Below are 24,101 nucleotides of genomic sequence, written 5' to 3' on the forward strand. Positions count from 1 at the left end.
CCACGCTACATCCCCCCGGTGGCCACACAGAAGCAGAGGTGGTAAAACTTTTTGGGAGTGAGATCAAATCTAGGGGGGAAAAAAAGAACGAGAAGCTCTCATTCAGGATATTCATAAAAGGCTGTTTCTAGCCCACTGGTAGATAAAAAGGGCCGGGGCCCTCGGGTTAGCGTCAGCCGGCGCCCGCCTGGCGGGGCGCGCACAGACTTACGTCGGTGATAGTGTTCAGGGCTGTGTCTGCCCCGATGCTGAAATCGGAACCCGGCACATTGTTGGACACAGTAGCGGGAACCATGACCATGGGGACACAGAACTCCTCGTGCTTCTCCCGGGCGGCTGACAGCTCCAGGAGTCCCAGGTAGGCCTGTCAGACAAGCGTGGGAGTTGTGGGGCGAGAGGGGAGCTGGGGAGGAGGGGGTCTCGCAGGGAGAGCCTGGGAGAGCCACCTCCACTACAGCACGCAGGGAGCACACTGGGGCGTCACGAAAACACTACGAGATCAATACAGAGTCACGTTAAAACCACAGACAAGGATCGGCAGGTTCTAAGCACAGAGGGCGTAGGACAGACATCATCCGTTAGAAGACTAAACTTCTCACGGGTGAGAGTCTCATTCCTGAGGTTCTTTGTTTTTGTTTTTGTTTGAGATGGAGTCTCACTTTGTTGCCCAGGCTGGAGTGCAGTGGCGCAATCTCGTCTCACTGCAACCTCTGCCTCCTGGGTTCAAGCGATTCTCCTGCCTCAGCCTCCCGGGTAGCTGGGACTACAGGTGCCCGCCACCACACCTGGCTAATTCTTGTATTTTTAGTAGAGACAGGGTTTCACCATGTTGGTCAGGTTGGTCTTGAACTCCTGACCTCAGGTGGTCTGCCCGCCTCGGCCTCCCAAAGTGCTGGGATTACAGGCGTGAGCCACCGCGCCTAGCCAGTTTTTACTTTTTCTAAAAGTAAATGGAAACGTTACCATGGGACTAATCTTCATGAATAGAAAAATATTAGGGTCTACAGTCCAATATGTGATTTTAAACAAAATTCTAGGTATAACTACCTTACTCTCTAAGTAGCCACTGGACTCTGGACTCAAGAGATAGAATTACTTCCACAGACCTGAAATACATCAAGAGCTCACTGAATAGATGAGGCCCAGTTAAGGAGTCAAGCTTTTGCTTCTTGGTTAAGTTGCTTTATTGGAACTGGGCCACACTCATAGGCCACGTCTCACCACCTGCTATTCTGCTGTTCTACAATTCTCCAGTGGCTGCTGGGTCTGGGAACCTATCATCTCGGATCATGGCCAGTAGCCAACAAGTAGCTTAATGTTTAGCCAACACAGGGCGCGGCTCACACCTGCAAGACCAGCAAGAGAGAGACGGTAACGTACCTCAAATCCACCGATGATCAGCAGCGCGTTGATGCTGTGTGTGCGCATCTGTGTGGCAATCTCATCCAAGTACTTCCCCGGGAGAACGCTGAAAATAGCCACATGGAGAATGATGTCAGACACCCCAAACTCCACACAGTCCATGGGACGCCATGCCAGGAACCCCCGAGAAACCACGCCGGTCCCCACCCGGCCGCCTTCCCCAGTCTGTGGTTTTAAGCAGTGGTAAATGTTTGCCTTTTCACTCATGGCAGATGGCAGAACGACCAGGAATCTCATCTCAAAACAGTGTTTTCATGAGAAAATGGAATAAAGCATTTCAGCCCGTACCTTGACCTAAAAAGAACTCTACTGCCCCCTTAGAAAAAATAAAAATAATAAGTTATAATTATTAACAATTTTTTTTTTTTTTTTGAGACGGAGTCTCGCTCTGTCACCAGGCTGGAGTGCAGTGGCGCGATCTCAGCTCACTGAAAGCTCCGCCTCCCGGGTTCAAGTGATTCTCCTGCCTCGGCCTCCCGAGTAGCTGGGACTACAGGTGCCTGCCACCACGCCTGGCTACTTTTTTGCATTTTTAGTAGAGATGGGGTTTCACCATGTTGGCCAGGATGGTCTCCATCTCTTGACCTCGTGATCCACCTGCCTCAGCCTCCCAAAGTGCTGGGATTACAGGCATGAGCCACTGTGCCCAATAATTGTTTAAATGGAAATTTCCAGTTTCCAAATAACTTACACATGCATTATCCACTATTGATCTCATTTAAAATCCCATCTGCTCATACCTGCTCTCCCTCCCCCGTGCTCTCACCAATGTCACATGACAGGGCTAGCAAGTGCAGCACCAGACTGTGCCCCTCCCTGGATCCCATCCCAAGCCCACCCAAAGGTTTCATGTTCATTGGAAGAAGTACTTGTACTCTCGGTAGATTTATAAGACACCGTAGGGCAAAAACGTTCAGGCCAGGCAATCAGAGCAGACAAGTAGATGCAGCTAAATGCAAACCTACACTGGCCCCTAAGGTGAGGTTTCTCAAGCCTCTTCAGGATGAGCCCACAACAGCCAGCGAGTCCTCTCTGCATTCTTGGGAGAAACGCCCTGGCCGGCTTATCAAGCACCTGTGCCCGGGGTGTCGGCAGCCAGTCCTCAGCCCCAGGACGCACACCGAGGGATGCATCTGCCTCCACCTAGAGCTTTACCATCTGGGGCACCGACACTCAGAGCTCATGAGAACAGCCAGGAGGCAGCTGCAGAGCTAACCCCACTCTGAGGCTCCCCACCAGTGGCTGGGAGTACCAGGGTCCTGGCTGTAAAGCAAAGCAAAGCGAAGGGTGCAGCTAACTCCCTTGGAACAATAAGCCAGAATTACGTGGAATCCATCATTTATTATATTTGCCAAAAACTACCTTCCTTCCATATGAAATTGTAATGTGTAGTGATGACAGATATTAATATTCGCACCCCTGACATGATCAAAGGTGAGAATTATTCAGGCTTCATCTACATGAGAAAATCCCATCGTCCCCAGCGATGTAGGGACGCGAGGCTTACTGTGGTCCGAAAAAGAGATTTTTAGGCTAGAATTCCTTGGGTCCTTTCCTCGGCTGTGGGAATCTGAGCCTCAAGTCACAGCTGCTCAGGGCTACTCTTCACACCAATGCAACCTGCTATTCAGGCTGCTTTAGGGTTTGCTTAGAGTGCCGTCTCCACGGCTCCGTGACACCACTCATCTTTATGACCTCCGAGTGGAGGCTTTAGGCTTGCCAGCTGGCTCTCCAAATGAATGGAAATATGAATTAGAGGAAGGCGTTCACGAGTTACCTCCTCATCTCTCTTACGCCCCGGGACGCATCCCCAGCTCCCTGGAACATGGGCAGTTCCACTGGAGGGAGGACCGGTAACTGCCTGCACCCCTCCCTTAGGGACACCTTTACAGGAATCGCAAGTGGCATTGGCACCCAGCGATCCTCTCCCAGAACATGGCTCTTCCTTCTTCCTTAAAAGCAGGTCATAGAGTTGAGATTTGGAAGTTACCGTTTTGTCCCAAGAATGGAGCCTCCTTGGCCGGTCCAGCCCCCGACATCTGTCCAGCCGATTTCTTTGATCTAATGTGCAAACACAGAATGAAACAGCTAAATTGAACAATGAAAGGCAAGTTAGAAAGTGCTAAAAATAGCTTTCTGTACTTTTCAACAGGCTGCATTCCAGTAAAGATTTGAGAGGCATATGAGACAGCATTTATCACGATGCCCGGATGAATCAAGGCGAGAAACAGAAGTCCAAGGTTAACGACTCATGAAGAACAGCAGAGGGGCTGTGCTCTCCCCGCCTGTTGGGGCGTCTGCATTTCATCTCGAGCCACGTGTGAGAGATACGTCAGCTCCCCATATCCTGCCACCGGCAATTAAAAGAAACATGATGGTTTCTAAATTGCTAAGAGATTAAGGGAACATTTCTTTCCTTAAAAAACTAGGCAGAAAAAAGGGAAAATAGATTACTACGCAAACTAAGGTAATCGCAGAAAGAGGACGCCACTGCGAGGATGGCAGGGCCGTGGGAGGGGAACCTGTGGGGCTGGAACCCCAGCTCTGCAGCTTCCGGTCACGAGATCCTGGGTAAGTTCACGGATGTGGACACACTGCTGTGCTGCAGGGGGGTCTCCAGGTAAATTACATTAGAAAAAAGATCATTCTCTATCAAAAGGTAAATATTGTACAAGGTGTGTATATATATGTGTGTATATATGTGTGTGTATATATATATATATATATAGTTGACAGAACCGTATAAATCAGGCTTTTTTCCACATAAATCAGTTTTGAAGGCAATATTTCTTTAAATAAAGCAAATACCAGTTTTAAGCCAATTAATCTTCACAAGTCGGAACAAGAAAGACAGGGACAGGACGATCCACCCAGGACAGACAATTCCTAATCCAGTTCCTGCTGCTGAGATGCAGGTGGATGGGCCAACATGGAAAGGGGGCCAGTGGTGGTGGAAGGTGGATCATCTGTGTTCCCAGGGATGACACGGGGCATCTCCACCCCACCTCTCTGCCACTCCGCAGTCTCCTGGGCTGGGGTCTCCTCTTCCCACCCTACTCTTAACAATGGTGCCCTGAGGACTCGGTCCTGGACCCCCTCTCTCTCCTGCCTACACTCAGGCCCTCAGGGAAGCCCTGTGAGTTCTGCACCTTTAACCACCATGGAGACGCTGAAGACTCCTAAACCCACGAGCTGAGCCAAACCCTCCTGAAGATGCCGGGACACAGCGGCTTACTGCACATTCTTGGCCGCGGGACACACACCTTCACCCCGGTATCCCCAGTCCTGTCCTCAGCTGAGGGACATGCACCTTCACCCCGGCATCCCCAGTCCTGTCATCAGCTGAGGGACATGCACCTTCACCCCGGCATCCCCAGTCCTGTCCTTGGCCCTGGGACACCCACCTTCACCCCGGCATCCCCAGTCCTGTCATCAGCTGAGGGACACACACCTTCATCCCGGCCTCATGAGTCTCTGCTCCTCATCGTTCCTGCAAGCAAGTGTGTCTCAGGGCTTCCTAGTCCTCATAAGTTGCAACTCTACCCTCTCCATGCGCTCAGGCCAGGAATGGAGTGATTCTTGCCTCCTCTGTTTATGCCTGCACGTACTTAGCAAACAAATGCCATCTGCCCTCCGTGCCCTCAATACCTCCAGACCCTTGGAGGTTTCTCGCCTTCCGCACGGTAGCCAGTCTGGACCCACCATCTCTTGCTAGGTGACTGCACAGCCCCGCTGGGAGCCCTGCCTCCTGCCTCTGCCTCGGTGAACAGCAGAGGGTCCCTTTAGAAAGCTTGTGGTATGGGACAGTCCCTGCTCAGGACCCTCGAATCTCACATGACATAAAAGCCAACCTCTTCAGGCTGCCCACAAACAAGCTGGCCCTGCCCCTGCGGTTCCCATCCTCACTGCCCTGCGTGGGCGCGGAGCCCCCACCCCTGTGAGCATCAGCTCCAGGGCAACACTGCCCTCTGCCTGGGATAAGTGTCCCCTCAGCCACCTGCTCATCTTCTGACCTGCAGCCTGGGAGCACCTTCCCCAGCGTGGCTGTCTGGGGGACCTCCAGCAGGCCCTCCTCGGCGTGCCTCTGACCACTGCTCACTGTCCAGAGAGCAGGGGGGTCCTCAGTCACTGTCCTCTCTCCCCGCCTAAAACGCAGTCTCCACGGAACCAGAGAGTTGTGTTTGCTTTGCTCACTCATTTAATTCCTCAGCATAAGAATTCCACAAAGTAGGAGGCCGGGCACATGGGTCATGCCTGTAATCCCAGCACTTTGGGAGGCCGAGGTGGGTGGGTCACCTGAGGTCAGGAGGTCGAGACCAGCCTGGCCAACATGATGAAACCCCATCTCTACTAAAAATACAAAAATGAGCTGGGCGTGGTGGTGTGCACCTGTAATTTCAGCTACTCAAGGGGCTGAGGCAGGAGAATCGCTTGAACCCAGGAGGCAGAGGTTGCAGTGAGCCAAGATCGTGCCATTGCACTCCAGCTTGGGTAACAGAGCGAGACTTCATCTCAAAAAAAAAAAAAAAAAAGAATTTCACAAAGTCGGTATTTGTTGGCTAATCAGACCAACAAATAGCCACAAGTTCAGCCCCTGGTCAGGAGCTCAGAACCCTGTTTCCAGTCCTCTCTCGTGCACCCAGCCCAGCTGGCATCCCTGTGCCTCAGTTTTCTTGGAAGGAAAATGGGGATAACACTTTAGATTTAGTGTGAGGCTTAAATGGGTGAACACATGTCAATCCCGCAGAACAACTGGACACAGCACACATCAAGGTGTTAGCCGTGTTCACTAAGGTTTGTATTTCAGTGGGTGCTTGTGCACACCAGACACCACCTGCTTTCCCTCCAGTGCCCAGTTTAAACCAACCACAGCCTCCGAGACGACGCCACCTTCCTTCTCACCTAATGTCAGGGTCATCAGACCCCAGAGGCACTGCCATCTTCCAGCACCTTTTCAGAAAATTCAAAAGCACATCATACCCTGGGCTCCATGTGAGGGCCTGAAACCTACCTTAGGGTGAGATTTTACTCCAGAAGCAATGCCTTAAATAAGCAGTCATTCAGTCACAATATCACAGGATCCTGGACTGAGGCATGAAAAGGTATGAGGGCCGTGGAGGGTCCCCCCCCACATCCACTGCGCTCAGGGCCAGGGTGTCTGCCTGCCTACGGCATCCTGGGTGACTCACCTGGCCCTTGGCGAAGCCATCGAAGCCATCATAGATGGCGAGCATCCTGTGGCCATCGGCAATGCCCACGCGCACAGCTGAGCGTACGGCTGCGTTCATCCCAGCCGCGGGCGCCCCCACGTTGATGACAGCCACGTTGCAATTGGTCTGCAAAACAGAAGGCAGGTAAGCGCTGGGTCACGGGCACATGTGAGCTCCATTTGCTGCACACTCTGGCAGCGGCCCATGCCGTGCCATGTCTGAAAACAGGTGGCCTCATTCAGCGAGGCAGAGGCCATGAGGGGAGGCCCGCAGGAGAGGTTGGGGGCATCGCGGGAGGCCGGCCACCTACCTTTGGGATCTGATCATCCGGCAGCTTGATGGCAAGTCGCTTGTAGGTGTTCAAGTTGCCCGCAAAGCTCCTAAAGGAAAAGGGTGTCGTTGGACCGGAGTCAAGAATACTGGACACAACTCAGGGCTCATGTGGAGAAAAGGCGGCTTATCTGCCAGCACTCAGTGTGTCTGCCAACTATCTGGGCAGGAGGAGGCCCCAGGATTCCACGTGCACTGCAGAGCCCTTAACCGCGACCCGCGGTGCTGTCCATGTCTGGTGGAAATGGACTAAGAGAAAAGGGCATGTTTCTACACTTCATAACTTTCTCTAGCAAACCATGGGCCACGGCCGGGTGTGGTGGCTCAAGCCTGTAATCCCAGCACTTTGGGAGGCTGAGGCGGGTGGATCATTTGAGGTCAGGAGTTTGAGACCAGCCTGGCCAACATGGTGAAACCCCGTCTGTACTAAAAATACAAAAATTAGCTGGACGTGGTGACACGCATTTGTACGTGCCAGTAGTCCCAGCTACTTGGGAGGCTGAGGAACGAGAATTGCTTGAACATGGGAGGCAGACGTTGCAGGGAGCTGAGATGGCACCACTGCACTCTAGCCTGGGCAACAGAAAGAGACTCCGTTTTTTGTTTTTGTTTGTTGTTAAAGGGCCACAAGTCACCTGGGGCCTTAATCTCATTAGCTCCTAAACAACCACCACCTTGCCAAAAAGGACCAATGGTAAATTTAGAAAGTGATTTCTCTCTAACCAGTCACCAGGGCCTGCTGCTACTGCCAAAGTGATGCTGTGAGTACTGCCTAACTTTCTGATTTTTCATATTGACATGGAATAAGCACAACCCCCAAGCACATTTGCAGTGGCCAGGCCTGAGGGGTGTGTGTTCCTGACAGACCAGAGCTTTCTCCAAAGCACCTCACCTCCCTCGGAGTCGAACTGCGTCTTGAAATCTCCTCTCGTCCATCGCCTTCTGCACATCCTGAGTCTTTTAAAACAATGATGACAAGAAGAAAGAATGTGTCAGGACCTGGTGCATCATGGATGGGGTGGGTGGGTGGAGACTGGCTCGGTCCTTCCCACCAGCCCCCTCCAGTCTGACCCGGGCAGCCCCAGGGTTAATGGTCTAGATGACCGGCCGCCAAGTGTGTCCTAATGCTGGTTGACAGCCAGCCCCTCACTGCCCGGCTGTGAGGTCAGAGCCCTGGGGTCTGCTTAGCTCAGGAGGCTTCTGAGGAAAAAGAGAAGGTGTCACCTGCTGTTTGTGGACACAACATTGTGAAGATTTAACTCCAAGAGAACAAAGCCAGAGGAAATGAAATCTCTCAGGCATGCTTCTAAGGAATTCTCAATCTGATTATGGTGGGGAAAAACAAAACAAAACACAGCAGCTCACTGGGGGATGTGGGACGGGAGCGAGGTCACAGCGGGCGGGGGAACAGAGGGGCCCGGATGGAGGCCCTGGGACATGGGGCTGGGACTGATGCACGCCAGGCAGCCCCGCGCAACGTCAGGATCTCGGGCAAGTTCTTTCTTGCTCTGAACTTCAATTTCCTCATCTGTAAGATGAGAAAAATACTCCTATTTCCAACAATCTCTAAGGTTATTCAAACACGTCAGACCCTCAGGAAGACGCCTGACAAACAGCAGGTGCACAGTCGTGGCTCCCTCGGCTTTAACAACAAAGCCACACAAGGGTGGTTTCAAGGTCAGGGCAAGTGACACCTACCGCGATCATCTCTAGACAAGCAGAGACACGAGACACAGGCTCAAAATACACGTACTGCGTGTTGTTCAGTGCTCTGAGCCTTTTAAGCCTACTGCCTCTCACATGCACACAGGCACATACTAACGTGCAGACACACACTACCTCACACTCATACCAACATGCACACATATGCATAGAAACATACCTGCACACACAAACATGCAGACACACGCTACCTCACTCATGCCAACATGCATATGTATGCATATAAACATACCTGCATACATAAACATGCAGACACATGCTACCTCACATTCATACCAACATGCACACATCTGCATAGAAACATACCTGCACACAAACATGCAGACACATACTACCTCTCACATACACACACGTATATAAACATATGTGCACGCAAACATGCAGATAATACCCCACACACTCACATATGCATATAAACATACATGCACGCACAAACATGCAGACACACTATCTCAAACATGCTCACACATGCATATAAGCATACATGCAGAAACATGCAGACACATTACCTCACACACACACGCATGCATATAAACATACATGTACACACTAACAGAGATACGTACTACCTCACACTCAAATGTACACATATGCATATATACACATGCACACACACTTACATGCAGACACACACTACCTCACAAAACATGCACACACACATGCGTATAAACATACATGGACACACACATGCACACACGATACCATGCAGACATGCATATAAACATGCATGCACACAAACATGCACACACATACATGCAGACCCACTACCTCACACTCAAACATGCATACCCATGCATATAAACACACACACACACATGCAGATGCAAACTACCTCACACACTCACAAACACACACACATGCATAAACATATGCATAAACCTGCATGTACATGCAGAGACACACATGCACGCACATATACACACATACACACAGAGACACAAGCCTGCACACACACACACACACGCATACACACAAATACTATTTTCTCCCTTGGGCTCTTGGAAATTATGTTTACAAGGTGACTTTCGACAAGTCCCTGACTTGATTGCTTCACGACTTCTTTGTGTGTGTTAAGAGGCAACAAAACAGGAGTCATGAATCATGAATGAACTCTGAAAAATAAAACAACAGCTGGGCGCGGTGGCTCACGCCTGTAATACCAGCACTTTGGGAGGCCGAGGCAGGAGGATCACAAGGTCAGGAGATCGAGACCATCCTGGCTAACACAGTGAAACCCTGTCTCTACTAAAAATACAAAAAAAAAAAAAAAAAAAAAAAATAGCCAGGCGTGGTGGCAGGCACCTGTACCTGTAGTCCCAGCTACTCGGGAGGCTGAGGCAGGAGAATTGGCGTGAACCCAGGAGGCAGAGCTTGCAGTGAGCCGAGATCGCACCACTGCACTCCAGCCTGGGCAACAGAGTGAGACTCCATCTCTAAATAAATAAAATAACTTCAAACGCAGCTAACTCCACACCCACCTCCACTACTGAACAATGCCTGAAAAACTGGAACTGCTTTTCCCTTTGTTCATTTGCAGGCAGGCAGTTCCCTGGCCCAAGAAGGGTGGGTGTATCTTCAGGTGACCAGAGCTATCCCTATGTCCCATCACAGACCTGAATGTCCTTGGGGATAGGAGGACAGGAAGTGGCTGAAACTGGAGAAGTTTGGGAAGGTCCCACCTTCCCCTACAAAATATCACCCTGCAGATCGCTCTCACGCCCACCTACCTGCCTCCCTGCCCACCCTGCCCCACGGATCTCTCTCATGCCCGCCTCCCTGCACTCTGTCCACGGATCTCTCTCAGCCGCCTCCCTGCACTCTGAACTTCTGCAGCATCTGGTGCACTGGGGCCATCTGGATCCTTGACTGTTGAGGATCCCGATGCTTTAGACCCCCCCCAGGGGAGGTTACGACTATGTGCCACACGGATGGTAACTTAGAAAACCAAAGAGCGAAGGCGGCGCAGGCTCTGCAGGTGTGGGTGAGAACACAAGCCTGCTCCCTCCCCACGGGCAGCTCACCCCCTTCTCAGAAAGGCCGTGTAACCCAGCGTGCACCAACAATACACCCGAGGTGCCCAGGCTGGCCCGACAAGCAGCGTCTGTCCCAGCCGTCCCCGCCCCGCCCTTGGCCACGGGCTGCCCACTCACCATCTGCACGCACTCCATCAGCGGCAGGCGCACGGCGTGGTTCCCATTCAGTGACACGACACAAGCTGGGGTGTCCGGGGTGGCCTCTAGCAAGGCGATGACCGCCTCCACTCCCATGCGGCTGGCCTGGAAACCAGGTCCATGTGCATCAGGGGCAGCCCCCCACCCTGCCCTGTCCCTGTCACCTCCTGCTATCTTTCCATGACCTCCAATGACCTCAGTCAGGTGCTCACAGCCCCTCCCACTTCCAGCCCAACTCTTTAGAGCAAAGCGATTTCCACTCCTTTAGAATTGGCAAGACGGGAACAGAGGGGAGGTCAGGGCAGATAGAGAGTGGAGCGTTAAGAACTGAGAGTTTGTACTTGGGATTCCTGCTGCCCTGAGTCGGGTTCCAGAGACTCACACTAGAAACACAGCCTTTCTGCCCTGGGGTTGTGCCCTCTGGGGTCCACGTCGTGCCAACAGCAGGCGCTGCCGTCCCGCATTAAGGAGCTCTCCCCGCATCTGAATGGCTGCAGGCCTAGAGACTGGTCTACACCAAAGGTCTCAGGGATTGCTAAGATGAGGGCCGGGCCGCCGGCATCTCTGGGGGAGCATCTTGCCAGCCTCCACGGCCGGCTGGCGCCTGTGCCTCTCCAGAAACACTTCCTCCTAGAGACCTTGTGAAGATGCCCAACGCTTCCCAACTCACCAAGATCCTGTCGAACGCCGAAGGGGTCCCCCCTCTCTGCACGTGCCCGAGGATGGTCACACGTGTGTCGTAGCCCAGCTGCGTGACAACGAGCTGCAAGGAAGCGTCTCGTTAGGACGCGGAAATGTGATGTGGGACACAGCAGCCCAGATCCGGAAGGAGGCACTGGGCGCTGGGAAAGGTTTTTCGCTCTTTCTTCAGATCTAAATGGGAAAAGTTCTTTCTAAATTTTGTTTCCTAGCAGGACATTTAGTGTCCATAACAGGCGGCTGAAACTTGGTTTTAAAAATAATACTGTTGTTACCAGACAAAATCTTGGCTCGCACCTAGAAAATGAATACAAGTAACATGTTCATTGCTTTAAAAAATAAAAATAAAAAAATAAAGTTTCAGTAGCTTGCATTTAAACTATTACTTATATTTTACAAAAAATGTAAACATCTTCCTTTAACCAGCTTAAATTTGTTCAGCTGTGATTTGAACAGCACAACTCAGCCCAATCAAGGCACTCCCCTTGCCCCAGCCCAAGGGCACCCTGGCCCGGTGATCTGGAGAGGCCACTGTCTCTGGAACTCAGCTTACTCCTCTGTAAGAACAGTGGGGCTGGGCTATGTGAATTCCTTGGTTCCTTCTCGTCCATTGTCCTGTAATTTAATTACAGTTAAGTGGGAAATAAAATCTTTGCCTCGACTTTATGGATGACCACTTATAAATATTGGCAGATGTCTTTCCCAGGTGTTCGTCACTGTTTTCATATCCGGAGACATGTTTTGCTCCTTAACTGACCGTAACAAAGCACAATAAAGAAGCCGACTTGCAGAGCCAGGTGGGGACATCTTCTGACCCGTGGCGGCTGGAGCCAGAGCCCATCCCCAGCCCCAGCAGCCTGCAGCCCCGTCTACAGCAGGGCCCAGCCCACGGCATCAGAGTCCTCTCCAGACGGGCAGGCACCGGCCTGAGCAAGTCCCAGGGCATGAAGCCTGCCAGAGCCCGTTCCCGGGCAGGGTCACGAGGACACGGCGTCTTTGTGAGTAAGAATGTGCTCAGCTGATGCTCTGGGTTACGGGAGGGCACAGGGAATAGCAAGACGCCGCCTTTTCCCACTGCGGCAAACGGAAGCCCGGGTCGGCTGCCAAGCGGTCAGTCCTCATTCTCAGAGCAGCTCACGTTTAAGAGCCGGAACATTCGAATCCAAAGAACACGCATAGCCACTTGAGCTGAACCCCTCTATGTCTGCTGGGGAGTCCTGGAGCCTCCAGGGGCTCAGCAGGAGGGGACGCAAGCAGAATGGGCTCCCAGGAGTGGCAGCTGCGTGTTTCCCCTGACGTCCAACTTCTGAGTCATTATGAAAATGTTTTAAATATCAAGGATAAAAGTTAATAATTCAATGTTCTAAACCAAGCCTGCCCATGACGCCAGCCTCCCCTGCTTCCAGGCAGAAACCGAGGGAAAGTGAGCAGCTACACGCACTCACCTCTTTGATTTTCTCAGAGGTAATGGGTTTATTTTGGGTATCAATTGCTCCTTCGGCCACAATAATAATATTCAGCCTTTTTTTCCGGGCACGGTTCTGTGGAGATCGAAAATTAAAGCTCTCAAATTCCTAATCCTGTTCTTAACAACAACTGCAACAAAACCAAAGAAGTCTGTCTCAAACTGAACTGGCCTCTTTCTGGGCAGGAAATCTTTGCCTAACTTCCTAAGAGCTGCTTCCCAATGACATCAGAAGGTGGTGAAAAGTGCTCTGGGTGACAGCAGGGAGGGACAGGGGTGAGAGGAGGGGCAGGGGTAAAGGGGAAGGGGCAGGGGTGAGGAGAGGGACAGGGGTGAAGGGGCAGGGCAGGGGTGAAGGGGCAGGGGCAGGGGCGAGGAGAGGGGCAGGGGCAGGGGTGAGGAGAGGGACAGGGATGAAGGGGCAGGGGCAGGGGCGAGGAGAGGCGCAGGGGTGAGGAGAGGGGCAGGAGTGAAGAGAGGGACAGGGGTGAAGGGGCAGGGGCGAGGAGAGGGGCAGGGGCGAGGAGAGGGGCAGAGGTGAAGGGGCAGGGGCGAGGAGAGGGGCGGGGTGAAGGGGCAGGGGTAGGGGCGAGGAGAGGGGCAGGGTGAAGGGGCAGGGGTAGGGGCGAGGAGAGGGGCAGGGGTGAAGGGGCAGGGCAGGGGCGAGGAGAGGGGCAGGGGTGAAGGGGCAGGGGTGAGGAGAGGGGCAGGGGTGAAGGGGCAGGGCGGCTGTGGCTCACTGGAAGAGAACTCTTTGGGACTGGGAGCTCACATCACCATCACAGATAGAAATGTGGCCCTCAGTCAGCCCCAGGTGGAGGGTGCTGCTGTGATTGACAGGGGTTCCCATGGGGAAGGACACACAGGTGGACGCCCCACAGGCGCCTCGTGCACGCCATGCTTTCTGCCTCCCTCCAGAGTTTCCTGCCACCTCCCTGTGAACCACTCCTCCCCGGCCCCTCCCAGGGGAGGCCCCGAAGCCTGGCCACTGGGATGAGGTTGTATTGCACATGGGCTCCAGCAGCAGAGAGGAGAGAAAACACAGCATGAGCGGACACAGAGCCCAGACAGTGGGTTTCTGGCGGCCGCAGCTGCATCCGAAAGGCCTCACACTGCTGGGCCGCTGTGGCTGCTGTCCCCCTCGTCCTTCCTATGCTCACGGCAGTCACGTGAGCCTAAAGAGGTCGTGAAAGGAACATAGCGACCACTCTATGATGTGGATTAACTCATCCTCAATGGACTCGCTTTCTATAAAGCCCCAAATTAAAGACCCGCCCGTAGAAAATGGTAGGGGTGGTTGTGTGCAGCCTGGAGCCAACGGTGCCTGAAGTCCACCTGCCAGAGTTAGGCACGCATGGGGCATTCTAACCAGGCTCACTCTGTCTCAGCCTCAGGTCTTAAATGAGACCTCTTCTGCCTTGAGTCTCAGCCTTCATAGAGGAAAACATGCCCCACGCTCACAGTCCACAGAGTGAAATACAAAGTGTGACAAACTGGAGACGGAGAGATATTTTCACTTGCTTAAAATGCCACCCCACTTGGGATCCTGATTAAAGCAATGCAGCCAGCATCGCCCGCTATCAATGGCCACGGGACCCGCATTACCTCCGAGAGTTTGACACACATCTGCTCCTCCCAGCCTTCCTCTGGCGGAGATTCCGGAAGGAACACCCAGTCTGCACCACAGGCCAAGGCACTCACCAGGGCCAGGTACCTATGTGGATAAGGCAACAGCATCAACACCCCTGGAAGGATCCTTCCCATGAGGGCACCCCAGGAACCCCACTCAGCGACAGATGGGCAGACCTAACGCCAGGTATGAAGCGGGACGCCGGCCCCTCCAGGACTCTCCACGGGATCATTCAGGATGTGGGATGCAGCCTCAGGGAGATGATGCTAAGGGTCCCCCACCTGAACCGTGTCCTCCGGACCCACCGCAGGTACATACCCACAGTGTCGTCCCATCACTTCCAGAACGAAGGTCCTCTGGTGGCTGGAAGAGAAGCAGAGGGAGCACCCACTCAGCCCTGGACATGCTCAGAAAGCAGAGAAAAGGGGCTTTGACAGCTGAGTTGGCCAGGAGGCCTGCAGGGACCCAGGCTTCAAAAATGGTCCATTTTCTAGTAAAGCAAACGCTATGCGGTAGCCTTCCAGACTCCTGCGAGGAAAGGGACTTGAACCACCTCTGCGCTCTCCAGTCGCACATTTGACACCGCCTGCCTGCCTGTGCCAGGACACACTCCCACTCCCAGGCCCCGTGCTGGGCTCTTTCCCAGATACCTTCTCTACTGGGCACAGTCAGCGGCTGCTGTCGAGAGCCACGGCTGGATCTCTCCCACGGAAACAAGTGAGTGCCAGAGTCACTAAGTGGTTAATGCCCAGACACTGTGGGTCTTCCCAGGGAATGGAAAAATCCAACTGCTCCAAGCAGCCTTCCAACTTGGTGATTTTCCACCAACTGTGGGGTTCACACCCACGCACTGAGAATGTCCAGTGAGGCATCACTGGGAACAGGACACGCACACAGAGGACTGGGAGGCGCCATGCTGGGGCCTGGATTCAGCACTCTCCCAGTCTCAAGCACCTCGTCCTTAAAGGGGAGACACTTATTCTGTTTACCATTTCACATGGTTTTCATGCAAATTGCTTCCGAAATTGTACGGTGCCCCACAGAGTCATTAGTGATAACCTGCTGAGCCTAGAGCACCTCGGATCAAACGTTGTGGCCCCCACGACACTTCGTGAACCCGTAGGTTACGCAGGGCAGGACATTGCTGGCTACATTTTTTTTTTTTTTTTTTTTTTTTTTGAGATGGAGTCTCGCTCTATCGCCCAGGCTGGAGCGCAGTGGCGCGATCTCGGCTCACTGCAAGCTCCGCCTCCCGGGTTCACGCCATTCTCCTGCCTCAGCCTCTCCGAGTAGCTGGGACCACAGGCGCCCGCCACCACGCCCGGCTAACTTTTTTGTATTTTTAGTAGAGACGGGGTTTCACCGTGGTCTCGATCTCCTGACCTCGTGATCCGCCCGCCTCGGCCTCCCAAAGTGCTGGGATTACAAGCGTGAGCCACCGCGCCCGGCCGCTGGCTGCATTTCTAATGAGTGGTGTGGAAAATCCACACGACAGTTTCCTGCTCGCCACTCCTTCCGGAGATGTTTGGGTAGGACGTTTAGATGATAATTACTTTCTTTCTTCCTTCCAAATTCTAATCAACTGTTTTCTTTTATCATCAGGTTAAAAACAAGGAATGTTTTAAAATTAAAAATGAAAAGCAGACCAGAGAACAATTTTCCGGCAATAGTTCCTAAAAGTCGTTATGAGACCAGCACCAGGACACCCAATCTGCAGAATGTTCTAGAGCCCGTGGTAACGTCTGAGCTGGGCACACATCGGGCCCCACGTGGCCTCCCGCCGGTTCCTCTGAGCGCTTTACCTCTGGGCCGTGGTCATGATGGCGTCAACCACCTCGATGATCCTGTGCAGCGCGGAGTCAGTGCCGATGGTCATGTCGGTGCCGCAGAAGTCGTTGTCGATGGAACCCACCATGCCCACCACATTGAGGTAGGCGTACTTCTGCACGGCCTCCTTATCGATCTGGCCTGCGTGGGGAGCAAACAGCACATCTCATCGCCGCAACCACGGCGCATTCGGGGGGTGCCCCACTAGGGTTGAGGCAGAATGGCCACGGGTAGAGAAATCAACCACTCTAAACTCTTTTGTTATTGGTATCATTTCTTTATTATCATTTTTTTTGAGACAGAGTCTCACTCTGTTGACCAGGCTGGAGTGCAGTGGCACCATCATAGCTCACTGCAGCCTCGAACTCCTGGGCTCAGGTGATCCTTCTGCCTCAGTGTCCTGAGAAGCTAGAACTATGCCTGGCTGATTTCTTAATTTTTTTTGTAGAGCCAGACTCTATGTTGCCTGGGCTGGTCTTAAATTCCTGAGCTCAAGTGACCCTCCTGCCTTGGCCTCCCAAAGTGCTGGGATTATAGGTGTGAGCCACTGCCCTGGCCAATTCTTTATTTTCTCAGGATGCAATGCAACCGGATTCTGCATAGTTAAGGAAAGAGAAGCCAGACAAAGATGGCAGCAGTTACACACAATGGGCGCTATCACCTGGCACTTAGACAAGAGCAGTGGATTAGAAAAATAAAAGAAAGGATCCACGTTTGCAATCGGTAAACAAAAATCTCAGTACCTCCTGGCAATAGCTTCAGAGAATGACACGGCTTTGAACAAGGATACGTTACAATTACAGAATTAAGAATCTAAGACACTAGGCCATCTTCACACTGATTTCTCATGCATCTGTGGGAAGCTGGATCGTGGGTGGGCATCTACCTCGCACTCAGGACAGACCTGGGCTGGGCAGTTCTGCATAAAGGGAATCGGAACCATTGAAGGGCCAGGGGCAAGCTTATGCCCGGACTCGTGGCCACTCTCCCGGTCTGTGCACTCACCATGCTGTGCCAGACAGGATGAGGCGGACAAGCGGGAACCGTAAGGCCTGGCTGCTTCCAATGGGCAGCCTTCTCCATCCCCTACGAGGATGTTCACAAACCTGGGGACAGCTGCTTTGCCTCAATGCCGCCTCTCATCAAGTTGCTATTAAACAATATGCTTCCCTGGTCATATTTAATATTGCATTGAAATGACATAACAACCACTTAAAGGGAGAAAAACTACACTTTGGGAGGCCAAAGCAGGTGGATGACCTGAAGTCAGGAGTTTGAGACCAGCCTGGCCAACATGGCGAAACCCTATCTCTACTAAAAATAAAAAAAATTTAAAAAAAGCTGGGTGTGGTGGCGCATGCCTGTAATCCCAGTTACTTGGGAGGCTGAGGCAGGAGAATTGCTTGAACCCAGGAGGCAGATGTTGCAGTGAGCCGAGATCTTGCCACTGCACTCCAGCCTGGGCAACGGAGACAGAGTCTGTCTCAAAACAAACAAAATCAAACAATCAAACCAAACAAAAAAAAACCACATACACACACGGCTCTCAGAAACGCTTTCCTAAGTAGTGCCAAAGGTGGTAGCGGATGACACATTGGCAGAGATTTATTATCTAATGTGACAATTTCAGTTTTAAAGGACCCCAGTGAGCTGGAGGGATAGAGTATGATGGCTGAAAGGCAGATGCTAGTGTCCCAGGCTGCTGGGGACCCAGCTCGCCCCATGGCTGAGTGGCCATTTGATTCCTCATCTGTAAATGGGATGATCTAAAACCTGGCTTAGATGGCTCCATAAAACTATCTGTGTAAAAGGTCGAAGGGTGCCTGGCACAGGGTAAGGTTAAATTACTAGCATCCTTATGATCATTGCTGTTGTTTTTTGAGATCATAAAAAGTCCTGAGATGGTGACCTGTAAGATCTGTGAGAACAGGTGCTTCTGCCACAGTGAAGAGGGAAACGTGTCTGTTCCAAAGCTCTGAAACAGGGTGAAAACCTGCAGGACAGAGGAGCAGGCATCCACTCACCATTCCTGGCCAGCTCCTCCAGCAGCCCACTCCACTCCTTCCGGAAGATGTTGGCCCCGGTGAGGCTCCCGTCCCCGCCGATCACACACAGGTTGGTGATGCCGCGCTGCAGCAGGTTGCGGGCAGCCTTCAGGCGGCCTTCCCGTGTGCGGAAGGCCTGGCACCGTGCACTGCCAATGATCGTCCCACCCTGGGAAAGACGACACCAGCTAATTTATCTCCTCTCAGTGTGACAGAGAGCCAGGTGGATGGCACACACAGGCCGACTATAAACATGGGGTGCTGGTTTTTACATTTTTCTCATTTTCATCTTGTGAGTTAGTAACTAGCTATGAAAGACTGTGATTTTCCTGTTTTTTGTCCCAGACCAGCATTCCATGGACAAAGACAGGCACATCACACCCAGGAGGAGCCAGGGAGGATGCAGAGCCAGACACACAGCAGCCATCAGTTAAATACACGGAGCAGGAACCAGGCTGCGGCGTCACAGCAGCCGCCTCAGCACTGGCCAACGAGCTCAACCAGGTGCACGTGAAACCAAAGACAAGCCCACTGACCACCAGGGCATGCCAGCCAGGACAAGGGAAGCAGTGTGACCAGCAGCCAGGCTTCTCCCTCCAGTCACCCCTTACAGCACCTGCAAGTAAAACCAGCAGGAACCTGGGGCCAGGGGGATTTTTTTTTTTTTTTTGCACCACATACCCACTGCCCCTTTTAAAGAGCTACATCTTCAGGATCGTAAATTCTTTCATCCAAACTTCCAGGGGACATAGATCATGATTCGCCAAACTTGGTTTTCCAAAAACTAAGAATTGTTGGTGGGATCGACAAATGCAGGATTTCTTTAAATAAAACCATGAATGCACCAACAAACTCCATCCATACTGGATCCTTAAGTGCGTGCTGACTTTGTCAAGCAAGGTGCTCATAAGCACAGCAGGGGTTGTCTCCGCGCTGGAGGCAAAGCTCTCCCTGACTTCGGTCTGCAGGCAGCTCCCAGGAAACCCCTGCAGTGATGTGAGTGCGTGTTTCGATACACCAATGGTGCACGCACACAGCTCATTTTCACATACAGAGACTTACTAATATTCCAAATCCCAGATAAGCCCATATTTTTACATGAAACCTACCACCATTTAATTTGTCAAAACGTTATGAAAAGGTTACAAAAACTGAAATTCACTCCACACGATCCTGCGTCACTGGCACCAAGTGTGACCGAGATCACTTACAACCCAACCCCAAGATAGGTGAGGGTGGGGGCACAGAGCAGGGCAGGGGTGCTCTCTGGACTCTGCATGGACAAAAACCTTGGGGGCGGCATGAGAGCCAGCACAATGGGAGGTAGAGCCAGCAACCCAGAAACTCCAACCAAAGAGGCAGCTGCAACTCGGGAATGAAACCAGGATAACTGAGCTGCAGGAGTGGGTGCCATTCCCATTCTCTCTCTCACTCTCTTTCTCTCTCTCTCACACACACACACACACACACACACACACACACACACACACACAGACACACCACACACACCTACACATACAAGGACAACACTTATACACACACCCCACACACAGATACACATTCACTAACCACAAACTCAGACAGTTAACACATACACACAGGCACACCACACATACACACTCAGACTCACACACCTACATACAGACACACACCAAACACACACCGAGATTCACACACCACATATACCACACACAGAAACACAGACTCACTGATACACATACACACTTCAACTCTCCATTCACGTCCCATCTTCCTCCGTCAATCACGACTGCAGAATGGAAACGCTCCCCTGTGTGAATTCAGCCCACACTGTCCCGATGTTTTGCAAATGTTGCTCCACCTAACTTCCGTGTTTGTCAAAATTCCCTCCACCTCTCTTCTGATGAGTCAGAGCTCAGGAGGCGCCCAATGCAGGAGAGCCTGGACCAGCACGAAGGTGTGGGCCCCATGAGCGTCTTCAGCAGGGAGGCACCGATTTGGATTATTTCTATTAACAAGTACTCAAAGTGAGTCACAGATTAACCCATGCATTTCCTAAAAACCAAACCACAAGTAAAGAGCTGCTCACAAAGTCTGTTCTGTCCACATAATCTCTATGTCTCAACTGATCTGAGCTCAAGTGTTCTGAGAATTTACTAGACATAAAAGAATCTCTAACTCAGTGAACGCTGTGGATGCAGCCCAGTACCTACCACTTGCAGGATGCTGGAGACGCTTTCCCAGTCAGCCTCCGCGATGTTCGAGCCTCCGTCCACCATGCCCTGGTAGCCCTAGGAGAGAAAGGGAGAATCTTTTAAAAATGAGATAAACTTCACTAAATGGGAAGTGATCCTTAAATTATATAAAACGGGAAAAACGACAGTGAATGTCAGTTCCTGAGCATCCGCTGGTCAGAAGACAGGGCAGTTCCAGCGCCGGATAAAAGCAGTGAAATTGTGGGAAAGTCCTCACCTTGAGTCCCTAGTAATGAGAACGTCTGCCTAGACTCAGCCTCAGAGTGCAACGAGGAATCAAGCCATTCTCCTATGGGCCAGCGTTTCCCGAGAGGTTGAAAGGGGTCATGTTCACCCAACATGTTTATCATACTTCAGCACAAACTCACAGGCACATAGCATTGTCGACCACGGGACATATACGGGAGCATTTTGTCAGGTGCTCCATCTGCCAAGGCAACCTGGGCCACTTGAGAGATATGTTAAATACTATTAAACAGCACAGCTGAATAATAATTGTCTGCCTTACCCTCCATTAATGACACAGCACTGCATTAGGGAATCAGATATCAATATGTGAGGACATATTGATAGAAGAAGCCCAAGGACAATTACCTTTCTTTCTTTTTTTTTTTTTTTTTTTTTTGAGACAGAGTCTCACTCTTGTCACCCAGGCTGGAGTGCAGTGGCGCAATCTTGGCTCACTGCAACCTCTGCCTCCCAGGTTCAAGTGATTCTCCTGCCTCAGCCTCCTGAGCAGCTGGGATTACAGGTGCCTGCCACTGCACCTGGCTAATTTTTGTAGTTTTTAGTAGAGACAGGGTTTCACCTTGTTGGCCATGCTGGTCTCGAACTCCTGACTTCATGATCCACCTGCCTTGGCCTCCCAAAGTGCTGGAATTACAAGCGTGAGCCACCGCACCCGGCTGACAATTACCTTTCAATGCTAAATGCATCCCCATCTTTTTCTCCACAGAATATACAAGATCAGGAAATGCAGTGATGCCCACTTGTAACTTCATCTACGTAACTCGCTTTCCACAGCATTTAATCTTAAGAAGGAATAACTATTAAGGATTTAGAAAAGTTCATGATAGATTATTGTTGGATCCATAAGCCCACCTTAGTGAGGGTCAAGAGAACAGAAAAAAAGAAGAAAGGTTTTTAAAATTGAAATGACTTACAGATTATGGAGTTCTATATATAAATTAATCAATAGTGCAGGCACCTTGGTAGCTGGCCAATTTGTATACTTATATTTATAAATGTAAATTTCCATCAGAAATATTATACATACATGTGTGTTTATTTTATTTTGAGACAGAGTCTTGCTCTGTTGCCCAGGCTGGAGTGCAGTGGCACGATCTCGGCTCACTGCAACCTACATCTCCCGGGTTCAAGCAATTCTCCTGCCTCAGCCTCCGGAGTAGCTGGGACTACAGGCACACACTACCACATCTGGCTAACCTTTTTTTTTTTTTTTTTTTTAAAGTAGAGACAGGGTTTCACCATGTTGGCCAGGCTGGTTTCCAACTCCTGACCTCAAGTGATCTGCCTGCCTGGGCCTCCCAAAGTGCTAGGATTACAGGCGTGAGCCACCATGCCTGGCCACATGTGTGTTTATAATTTAGCGTCATACGTGTAATAAACAAGAAAGGAGAAACGAGTCTGGAATAGAATAGAACCCAAAACAGAGCTGGTTCATTTCAGCAGCCCCGTGTGCACCTCCCGAGACCCCCAGGCACCCAGCCACTGGCTCACAGGCTGGTACAGGGACTGCCCATCACCCGGCCCTCTACCTCCACGGCGAAGCAGTGGAGCATCTTCTAAACACAGCCCAGTCTCACTCTAGGGGTTATTATTACTTTTACTATTGTCTCCCCTCGCTCTGAAAACATATTTCCCTTGCAGTGCAGATGAGCCCAGTGTAGCTGTGCCCCTGCAGGGCGAGGGTGAGCAAGTGTGAGGTCGGATGCAGGCCTCACCTCTGCACAGGGCACCCTGGGAGGCACCATTTATGTTCTGTCCTGCTGCAGGTGCTCTGTCCACACAAGGACTCACTAGTAACAGATGGCCACGTGCAGAGCCATGAATGACCCCTGGAGGCCATATTCCTTAGAATATTATAAGTACAGTAGGTAGGTGGGTGGGTGGGTGGATACGTAAATAAAGAGATAAGCTCGCCTTGGGGTTGCATTTTTAGTGATCTCTACCACCCCAAACACCCAGGTTTTTGCTGAGAATTATGCTTCATTCTGCACGCACAACAGAGCGCTCCATTCTTCAGGTCTGGGAGCAACACTCGTGATCCTGACTTTCCAGATGGACTTCCAGGGAGCTCGGGGGGCAAGGAAACAAGGAAGCAGGCATGTGGCCTGGGCCAAAGAGTCGGAGCCTGCACCACCATGCTGAAACAGACCCTTCTTAGAGGCACGGCGTCCCATCCTCCAAGCCCACATCTCAGGAGAAAAGATGACCCATGATGAGGCCTGAACTGCAGCAGAAACCGGGACCTCCCTGAGAGGACTGGGATGTAGAGCGGCCGTAAACCTGGGGGTCCGGCAAAACTGAAAACAGGCAGCTCCTAAATTCCCACACACAGAGCTGCTGCAGTCATTTCTGTGCATGCAGTTTTTTGGTAAATAAAGAGACCGAGGGGAAGGCGCCAGTCCCAGCTGCCGCCCCGCTGAAGAGGATGCCACCAAGGCCGCTGCAGATCCTGAGGCCGTCTCAGGCCCAGGAGTCAACCGTGCACCCCTAACGGCATCAGCTTTCAGAGTATTCCTGGAGTGCGCGCTATCCTGGACGCTGCTTCCAAGTCAACCGCCACCCAGCATTTTACTAGTTAATATGTCATAGTGGGAACCATACAACTTCCTTCCCCTGCATGAGTTCACAGAATTTAAATACGGATGTAATCAAACATGTTAACGAATCCCCTTGCTTCTAGAGTAGTAAGAAAACTGCTCTGCAAACCACAACATTTTGAAAAGTAAAATGTTCTCTAAAAATAATTTCATTATTTTGTGTTGCATAGATTCATATGGCAAAGAAAGCAACTAAAAAATAAAAAGGGAGGCCTTTCTGAGTGCCACCTCCAAAGCTCCCTGTCTAGTGCATGCGTGAGCTAAGTTGCTAGGAAATGACTCATTCTTTAATTTGCAAAGTCACGATGCCCATGGAACATGTGAAAAGTAACTACCAACCGCAGTTCTAAGCCGTCTTTCACCAACAAGGAAGATATTACTAAATTAGGAAGACTCATTTTGCCCAAACGTACTACAACGTAGAAATTCAGATGAGTTTCCTCTTTTGAAGTCTTCTTAGAAGGCTGAATATTTATCTTTCTACAGCCAAAGCCCAAACG

At 51.5% G+C, this 24,101-nt stretch overlaps 1 protein-coding gene across 2 annotated transcripts in view; it reads right to left on the bottom strand.

The window, feature by feature from the left end:
* Positions 1-24,101, bottom strand: part of PFKP (phosphofructokinase, platelet) — a 69,617-nt gene that overhangs the window by 16,652 nt on the left and 28,864 nt on the right. For both annotated transcript variants that reach the window (XM_003257579.4, XM_030819366.1), the window contains exons 3-16: positions 20,714-20,791; positions 18,501-18,690; positions 16,452-16,617; positions 14,968-15,012; positions 14,625-14,733; positions 13,000-13,095; positions 11,526-11,618; positions 10,835-10,960; positions 7,855-7,919; positions 6,943-7,012; positions 6,612-6,758; positions 3,413-3,483; positions 1,381-1,468; positions 212-364 (exon numbers count right to left, since the gene is read on the bottom strand). In XM_003257579.4, the coding sequence (XP_003257627.2) occupies positions 212-364; positions 1,381-1,468; positions 3,413-3,483; positions 6,612-6,758; positions 6,943-7,012; positions 7,855-7,919; positions 10,835-10,960; positions 11,526-11,618; positions 13,000-13,095; positions 14,625-14,733; positions 14,968-15,012; positions 16,452-16,617; positions 18,501-18,690; positions 20,714-20,791 (1,497 nt within the window). The remainder of the gene's footprint in view (positions 1-211; positions 365-1,380; positions 1,469-3,412; positions 3,484-6,611; positions 6,759-6,942; positions 7,013-7,854; positions 7,920-10,834; positions 10,961-11,525; positions 11,619-12,999; positions 13,096-14,624; positions 14,734-14,967; positions 15,013-16,451; positions 16,618-18,500; positions 18,691-20,713; positions 20,792-24,101) is intronic.

The sequence above is a fragment of the Nomascus leucogenys genome, chromosome 9 (assembly GCF_006542625.1).
Source record: "Nomascus leucogenys isolate Asia chromosome 9, Asia_NLE_v1, whole genome shotgun sequence".
NCBI classification, from domain to species: Eukaryota; Metazoa; Chordata; class Mammalia; order Primates; family Hylobatidae; genus Nomascus; species Nomascus leucogenys.